Below are 9,542 nucleotides of genomic sequence, written 5' to 3'. Positions count from 1 at the left end.
GGGGGGGGGAGTAATGCGTTTCTCGTGGCGGTTGGAAGATGGGGGTGTAGGATAGGCGCAAACAGAATGTGTATATATTGACCTGCGAATCAAATAAACCGTTTATTCTTCCTCTAACAGCCCTCAGCCACCCACCACCACTACCTCCTCATTCCTCCCATTTTCTCACATGAGAGCTGACACAGGAACCGGCGCATCCGACAACAGCAGCAACACGGATACCCTTCCACCAACCATGTTTCAGCATTAGAAACGTGCCCTTGTCCATCCTTCAAATACAGTTTGGTGGGCGGCGTTGGTACGAGTACGAGGCAGATGCAGTTAACACCTTTACTGTTACCAGTCATTTTTCCTCTAAATAAGTCGAGAAAGCACAAGCAATACAACTACTATTGCCTGTAATCAATAAGCTTTGTATAAACCCCTCTTTGCACCACGCCAGTGAGGGTTGAAAAGTGGAGATTAGGCAGCAATAGTGGTCACCCAGCCACTTTGCTCCACTGGCTCATTACTCCCCTGGTTTGGGGATGGAGGAGGGAGGGGAGGGGCTGCCATCCTGAATTAAGGCCTCCCTCGCAAGGGGCCAAATGCTCGGTGAAAAGGGTTGCATTCGAGAGCGCTTTAACAGAAGGGAGGTCACCGTTCCACAACTAGCCATGCATGTTGGAGAGCCACAAATGACTGTTGTGAAAAAGAGGGATAATGATAGTCAAATGCAAAAAAAAGTTATCACAGGAAAATACCCTCATGAGAGATTAAATGAGAGAGCGATTCATCGGCCAAGGCAGTGCTGTGCCAAAGAGGACCTGAATGGAGTGGCCAGTGGCTCGTTGGCAGGAAGAAACAAACTGCTCCATCATAAAAAGAATGATTCATAGATTGCTGCACTTGGTAGAAGGCTCGTGAAACTGTAACACATAACAAGAACAGTTATGAATGTACACTGAATGTATTCCCGGACTGAAATCTGATGACACTGTACTCCCAGCCATGTTCATAGAAAAATAAGCATATAGCATTTTCTTAAGAAGGCCAACAAACAGACAGCTTCAGGTTTTATTCCTAATCTTAGCATCGCAGTCGAGACATTTTATGATGTTGCCTACAGAGTCTTACTGGCATATGTTTGACAGTGAAACTGTGGTGTTCCGGGCAGAAAGAGAGGGAGTAATGGAGGATCGATACTGACTGAGCCTCTACTCTGTTGCTTCATCCCCCGAGGCTTAATTCACTGGATGTGTAAAGACGACGGTGTCACAATAGGGGATCAGATGGGATTGACCACAGGATGAAAATGTAAGGAGTGTTTATTAAACTGATGTAGCTGAGATGAAGAGTGGGGAGAGGGTGAGCAGAGATCGGTCAAGAGGTTGTCTAAGAGATGTACATAATGGTCATTAAAAGCTAATGCCAGACTAAGCTACGGTAGCTTGGTGATTCAAAAACGGATGAAAAACAACCTGAATGCCTCCTATTTATGCTTACAGAGCTTAAAGGGAAGCTTTAAGGGAAGGGCTAAGCTGAAATTTGAACTAGAAACAAAAAGGCACCTGAAGATTTGTACCTTTACTTTACTTATTTTTTCTATAAAAAAAACCCCATATATATTTGACAATGCTCACAGAAAGATAAAGGGTAAGTAAATATAAATACTCCGTCAATTCTTTTATTTTGGTTCTACTATTGCTGAATGTCCTTCATGAGCCCCCATAAAGCCTGCAAGGCCAAACCAAAGACAAAGCTAAAGTGTTGATTCAGCTTCATAGGGATCCTGAACAGATAAGCTGTGGCAACCACTCACTCATTCACACACACACGCACACACGCACACACATGCATGAGTGAGCATGTGTGTTCACATACACACAGAACCTCTCAGGGCCTGACCAGCTGTCTCACTCCCCCCATCTCCATCCAAACCCACAGGAGCAGGAGGATATAAATCACTCGGCAGAATGAAGACGCGCACAGAGGGAACGCACTTGGTGTACGTGACTGACACACACACACACACACACACACACTCCCCCGCTTGCATTGGCTGTCCACAACTGCACTGTGTCCAACCGTGCCTTGTGTCCAACTATTGAAGCATATGCTGTAAAACACACCTACACGGGCCTACGCACACACGCACGTGACATACCGTACAACAAAGACGGTCACGCCCAGTTTTATGTCATTACTCTTGCAAATAGCCTACGCTGCTGACACCTTCCAATGTTGGCTTTAAAACTGGTTTCTCTCACCCACTGACTGCAGGTGCACACCTAAAGAACTTTGCCTGTGTGTATGTGGGCCCTGGTGCCAACTAAGAGTCGGAGATTGTGCTCAATGTCAACAGCTGATAAGAGAAAAGGTCATATTGCATAACAGGAGTTTGTGCCGTGTGTGTGACATAATGCCGTAAAAAAACGACGCAAGGGGAGAAAAGGGAGGCAGAGACAGTAAAGGGTAAACAGGGAGAGAGAGTGTATTTATGCCGGAGAAAAAAGCTGAGTGGTGATGCATTTGGCCACTGAACATCCATCGCCGGTCCAAATTGAAGCCGGCAGCTCACAGAGCGCCTGTAATGATGCAGTAAACTCTCTGTTGGCAAAGCTGACTTTATTTAAGGAAAAAAAAGGGCTCCCTTCTCCTCCTCCTTCTCATTTCAGCACTAACTTAATAAATACATAAATAAATAAGGCTGAATTAAAAGGAGGTCGCCAACTTCACTCCCAGAAATTTTTCTGGCAGTGCTTGTCGAGTCGGCAGGCCCTGCGAGAGGAGAGATGAGGCCAAAGGGACATGAGGCTGTGCCTGCAGCGTGGGAAGGTCTGCATCCTCCTTGCTTTAACACAAAACTGTTGAGCGTGGGGGACACGTGAACTGAGGCAATGTTTAATTACCTGACATTCTAGTCCAGTAAAAATGAAGACAAAGAGAAATAAGGCTGCGGAACACATCTGGCTATGAGTTGTGCGTTTTCCTGTTCCTTAGAAATGGTATATCGTATGCTTTTTGTTTTCTCTGAAAAGTGTGAATGACACAGTAACTCTTGGTTTGCATCAGTTATTTTCCATTGTGTGTAAATTGCTGGCAATCTTCACAAGGACTTTTTATATTCTTGGCAGTTACTTTTATGCCACGCTGATACAGTTTGGCACTGTAATCAAAGTAGCCCTGCTTTGATTTTTTTCCCCATTGGTGAATTTAAAAAAAACAAAGCAGGGTGATTACTTTCAAATTGAAAAGCAGTATCCTCTGTTGCCTTTTGTTTAAGGCTATCCCTGCCACATCCTGCTGGTTTCCAACTCATCGCTTTACATTCTGCATGGGTATACATTCACAGAAAAATTATCTTGTCTAAAGCAACGCTGACAAAATGAACAAACACATGTGGAAAGCACTTTTATCTTTTACCGTTACGGGCCTTTCATAGGAGCCACGTGGAACGTAACCATAGTGAACGTGGTCAAATAAACAGGCAGTAAAACGTTGCTTTTGCCACAGTACACTTTGGTTTGCCCTGGTAGCCATAGTGACGGGGAGGTTGCAAAGTGAACCCTGCCATGTTGCACACGTGAGGAGAGGGGAGCTTATGAAAGAATAATTTGCATTGAAACATAAGGTTAAATGAAGCGCATTGAGGCTCAGGCACGGTGAAAAAACAACCCTGTGACCCTCTCTTCATGGTCCTACATGAGGCCCACATTTCATTTGGACAGCCCAAGAACGAGAGAGCGAGACAGAGACAGAGAGACAGGGAGATAAAGAGAGGAAAAGGAGGAGAGGAGGGGGAGAGTCTGTGCCCCCGCTCTCTATTTTTGTTTTCTCTTTTTGTGCACGCTCAACGCACACACTCACAGTGCAATGGATTTTCAACTTGGCCCTCATCAGTTGTGCGCCTGATGAAACAAACACTGACAGCCTCTTTACATTTGTAAAGGCCCCTGCAGCAGCTGTGCTTGTCCCACACACACCATGCGTGCACACACACACACGCACTTACACACACAACCTTTGATTCAGAGGCCTAGCCCCAGCTGGGGCCTACAGGAAGAGCCGACTCTGCACAAAATGGCCCTGGCTGCACTCTGCCGCCTTCTCCTGCTATTCTCGCTTACACGCACTCACAAACACACACACACACACACACACACACAGTATGTGTCATGTTTCGTTAGGCAGAACAACACTGCCGTACATTAGCACTTGCTACCTCAGTCATTACACAGCATCTACCCTCAACCGCTGCCCTGAAAGGCACTGACAAATTAAGGAAATAAACCAAGAAAAATGCCTCTTTTAAAAAAATCATTTTAATGGGAGCACAGAAAGGAAGTGTGCTCGCCAGCTCCAGCAATGTCACTCAACCTGACATTAGTGACGAAGCATCTTTGGGGGAAAAAACTGACGGGGCAATTTGGCTTCTCTTTTTGGTTCCGTTCACAATGGTAGCAATCAATTCTAGTAGAAAATGGCAATCGCCTTGTTTGCTTTTATTAGGGACTCATTCCCACTTTTAAATCATTTTATGACTGATGAATTTTAATATCAGTCGCAGATAGTGGTTGTTTGTTGGGTGCAGAGGGTGGGGGTGGAGGGGTAACAACTCACATTCATGTTTTCGGGGGAAATGGTTAAGCCAAGCATGTATAATTGTCTTACGCTAATTAAGGGGGGAGGGGTGTGTGTGTGAGAGGGGGAAGGATCAGTAGGGGCCAGGAGTCCTGTCTCAAGCCTGGAGGGGGGCCTGGGGATCTGGACTCGTCCAGGTTGTCGTAGAAATGCATGTTTGTGAGCCTTATTTGGTCCAGGCCAGACTTTATGCATTAACTGCAGCTGCCGAAAACACATGACAGATGTGACACATGCGCACGCGCGCGCACACACACGCACGCGCGCGCACACACACACACACACACGACAGAAACATACATCCTGCAGGCAGACAGACAAACCATTTCCCTAAGCCTGAAGTTCTTATGAATAGTAAGTTATGAATAGACCAAATGTAAAAAAGTCCATCCTATTTCAGAGTGTGTGACATTTTGGGCCATCATAGTCTGGTTAATTTTAAGTGGGGACTTTAGTTTCAGTCATCCATTCTTTGGCACATCCTATTTCCTCAATACAAGCAACTTTTATTATTGTTAACACATGGCAATTAAAATATAGCAGAGGTTACATGTTAATGTAACTGAATATACTTGCTCATTGGAAGGGAAAAGTCAAAGTCACGGTTGAACTTTAAAAAAAAAAGTCCGCTCTATGACAGGACACTATAGGGTGTTGATCACGACTGCAGAGTATGTATATATAGTACAAATGTTACACACAAGAGACTGGGCTGTATGTACCTTTTTAAATGTCTGTCTGCTTTTCAAGGGGGACTCACATTTGTGTTGCTTTCTAACAAGTAAAAGGTTGATGCCCACACATTTCAGCACATTATGACGTGTGAGAAATATATGTTGCCCATAAGATATACAGATGTTAGAATCATTTTTTTTTATAGAGGTGATATTTTATTTCTTTGTAATAGAATCACAATATGCAGTGGACTGGACCACAGAAAACACTAATTCAAATTAGTCAAATAAAAGTTCAATGACAGGTTCTCTATGAAATATTTTTTTCTTGACACTGGATCCATTTATTCATACTTGTAGCGGGACGTTTACAGCTATTATGAGGCAGACACCACGAGAGCACTAACTTAAAGAATGCCATTCAGACTATGCTCTAATTGATTACAAATGAAATGCATTTAATTCTCTGTACTTGAGAGAAACCGTAAACTCCACAGTTGAGTGAAGATGCATTCAAGAACACATGGAAACGTCAGTCCAGTTGTTCTCTTGCTCGCACAAACCTGTTGCTCAGCTTGACCTTAACCATTTCGCTCAGCGCAAAATAAACGCGACAAATTGTTCCAGTTTGCGATTGATTCGGTAACCAAACTGTCTGCAAGGAGTTAACACACTTTTAAAAAGACACTCCACGTGCTGTGTGGACTGGGGGGGGCGGTTAGCTGACTGCTGACTCCGGCTTCAGAGCATTAACAGACATGATATGCCTCGTGCAATTAAACGCAACAATGTGCCTATTAGGCGCGTGACGATAATTCACAGCTACAATCTAAAAATACGTTGTTTTTTTTTTAAAAGTGCAACAAACTTTAAAAAAGCCCAGACGGCTCAGAGGCCCCGGCCGGCGTGTAGTCTTCATGAAAACGATACATGGTAACTTAGTAGAGTGATATGCTGAGCCATTCACACTTTGCAAGATTAAACCTCTTTGTTTCATTCATGAGGGAGGACAAATAGGCGTTCACCACACCGAAGCCTAACCCCCCCACCCCCCAAGACTACAATTTAAGCCGAGCTCAAGCTGAACTATTTTATTTCGCAGCCCCATCCCCTATAAATTCCCCAGTGTTACTTAGAGAAAGAAAATGGTTGCTTCTTGGTACCGTTTCATACATGAGCCTCTGCAATGCGACTGAACACAGCCTCTTTAAAAGAGACTGCCTCGTTCAGAAACACTGTGTTCAAAGCCACACAGACCGCGTTAATGCGCAGTTTCATGTGAATTCGGTAGCTGGAGGACGAGACCCAAACGCTTGTAAGCTAATCCCCGGTAGTACTGCAAAAAAAATGGAGTTATCCCTCAGCGGGGCTGCTGCAATATCTGCCCGTTCAGAGGTCACACGGAGACCTGCAAATATGACTGCGAGCCCGGCGGACTTCTTTATGGGAAGAATGATAGCAAAGACAACAGCACGACAACAAGCCCGAGAGTGTCCACCCCCTCACCGTTTCAAGTGTTTGGAAATTGACCGGATATGCTGAATTGCATGACCCCCCCTTTCCTCCTGCTCTCCCTTACTCTTTATGGAGAAAATTAAAGAGCCACAACAGTCCGCGAAACACGTCGGTTTGTCAGCCCTGCAGAAGAAGAAAAACCCCACACAAGCAACCAAACAGACACAGCGCTATCTTGAATATAAACTCTATACATAAGCTTCAGCATGAGGATGGTTTAGAAGAGCTCAGTTTAAAGCGGAGGTGAAATGCTCAGCGTGGGACGAAATGGAAGCCGAAATAGCTGAGCCATGGCCGATAGGCTTGTCTTCGCGGCTCTGAATAGGAAGCGAACAAAAGCCTTTTTCTGAAAGACACAAGTCGTTTAATTTAAAAACCTTTAATAGCTTTATCACGTAGCCAGGGTGCACCGTGCATGCCCCTATCACGCGTTAAAACGGGCCAAAATGAGCGAAGCAATCTCTTCTTCACCCCCACCAACCTAAAAGCACCCGATGTTCAGATAGCCCAAAACATGTCTGATGTCGAAGAAACGCTGCAGACAGTGAATAAACATAGCTGTCTCTTTAAATAATAAAAAAAGAGCACAATTGTTAACACGTTGAGGCAACTTATAGTCGTTGCCTTTTAAAGGATGACCCAAATAGCACACAGGCTCGGCTGATGGTAACCTTCACAGTCAGGAATGAAAGTTTACGCTATTTAGATGAGCAAGACAAACTTGAATAGAGACGAGGGTTGCATTTTGGGTGCAAACGTAAGCAAAAGATGGGTTTGTACTTACGTATTTCTTTTGAATGATATTCCTCTTAGGTCTTTCCTTGCTCATTATGCAATCCCCCAAAAAAATGTTTGGCTATAGAAAGAATGGCCACATGAATTTTCTTTCTTTGACTCGCCTCTACGGAGCACCACCAATGACGATTTAAATCCCCGGCTCTGCTGGAAAAGCTCGCTTTGCAGAATCCTCCCTCGGTGTTTCCCCTTAAACTATTCGGATATAAATCCCAAAAAATTCAAGGGTCGACGACGGACAGAGATGGACTGAAGCCAAACTCACTCGGGGATAACATAGTCAAAACAAATGCACAACAATAAGTTCCATTCGGCGAAACAGCTCGGCTTCTCGTCTCGGCGCACTCGCTCCCGGCTCTTTTCAAATACATCAATATGCTTGAGGTGAGGTCGACAAGTTACATCTTTGTTTTGAGGCGACGATACGGCGAGAAATTAATAAATAAAATTAAAAAATAAAACGCTATGTGTCACGTATTTGTTTTTTTAGCTGGAGCCTGCGGTCGATCGGAGAGCTCTCCAGCAGCACTGCTCTGGCGACTGAATAGAGCAGCTCCTTTCTTCCTAAAGCTTCAGCCTATCACATGCTCCCCCATTCAGCGGCAACTTCAAAATCTCAATGAGAAAGAACCCTGATCACAAAAACCCTGGCGAAACAACCTTTCCCGTATTCTTTCGTGGACTTTGTTAGGATTTTAGGAGGCAGTTTGTGGTGATCTTGCGCTAAAAGACGCGTTTTAACTCCTGTAATGTTAGTTTGGAGGCTTCCTGTGGCATTTTAAAGAGACATGGGTGGTCACTGGTAGGTTTACAGTTCCCCTATGCTGGTAGTGTTTTAAACTCTGTGTTATCATAATATTTCCATGAAGATAATGTGTCTATAGTCTGAGCTCATAAGCTTATGAGGAACCATAAGATGTTTTTTTTTTCTTCAATATACTGTGTTGATGGTATTTTTTAAAGGCATTTAAAGGGCTGCACAGTCATTTCAGGCTAAAAGAAGAATTCTTAGAAGAAGCTATAGGGGACAAAAAAAAGCAGAGGTTCCCAAATTTGTATGTAAATGACAGCCCCCAACCCCCACTCTTTACACCACCCCCACAAAGTTAAACATGAAAGCAAAGACTTGCATCTTATAAAATGTGCTTTCAGGAACCCTTCATGTGAGGAAACGTTAGTTCGATGGGTATTTTCAAATTGAGCATGGCAAAGCTTCAACTCTGTGTGATAGTAAACTAAGCAAAGAGTGTAGTCAGTGTTAAAAAAGGTTTTTGCACATGTTTCCTGGGCTCATTGTGAAATACATTAGCAATCAGATTAAGCCCTTCCCTCTGCAGCCCCACAGGGGAACAGCCTGAGGTGTCTGCACCCCACTTTGTGTATTACTGCTTTAAAATGAATAAGCTCTTACCTGTTAATCTGATTTGACATGTTGATCTCCCCTCAACTCAGTCACACACCTCCAACCCCCTGTCTCACAATGTTTTTCCACAATGTAGAACAAAGAAAATGACCAAGGGACCACATTTTCAGCCTTATTTACCCTTACCCGAGTGCATAAAGTAGATAGATAGATACTTTATTTATCCCGAGGGAAATTCAAGCATCTAGTAGCATACAAAATTTAATACAAACATACATTAAACTAAAATTAAAAACCCTGACCTTAAGAACAGAATCAAAAATAAGATAAGATAATATTATTATGTAGTGTTATGTATGTATATAATATATAAAATGAACAGTATAAAATTAACAGTAGCTACAGTAAACACTGGATAAGCATCCTGCTCGCGCCGGCGCCGGATGTAACAAGTGGCTGCACATTTTCAGATTATCCCTCCAGTTTGCAGCTAAATCTTTAAAAAAATATGTGTGCACTGCACTTATGCATATTTGTTCAGGTAATATTTATACTTTTGTGTTATCCACTCT

At 43.7% G+C, this 9,542-nt stretch overlaps 1 protein-coding gene across 1 annotated transcript in view; it reads right to left on the bottom strand.

The window, feature by feature from the left end:
* Positions 1 to 8,139, bottom strand: part of jarid2b (jumonji, AT rich interactive domain 2b) — a 100,205-nt gene extending 92,066 nt beyond the window's left edge. Inside the window, exon 1 of the mRNA XM_035681230.1 lies at positions 7,597 to 8,139. Within this exon, the coding sequence (XP_035537123.1) occupies positions 7,597 to 7,641 (45 nt within the window). The 5' untranslated portion in view covers positions 7,642 to 8,139. The remainder of the gene's footprint in view (positions 1 to 7,596) is intronic.
* Positions 8,140 to 9,542: the final 1,403 nt, after the last annotated feature.

This window comes from Morone saxatilis, unplaced genomic scaffold (genome assembly GCF_004916995.1).
Source record: "Morone saxatilis isolate NCDOM2014 unplaced genomic scaffold, NCSU_SB_2.0 Contig9, whole genome shotgun sequence".
Taxonomy (NCBI): Eukaryota; Metazoa; Chordata; class Actinopteri; family Moronidae; genus Morone; species Morone saxatilis.
Note: the sequence above shows the minus strand (reverse complement) of the source record. Positions and strands in the feature narration are given on the sequence as shown.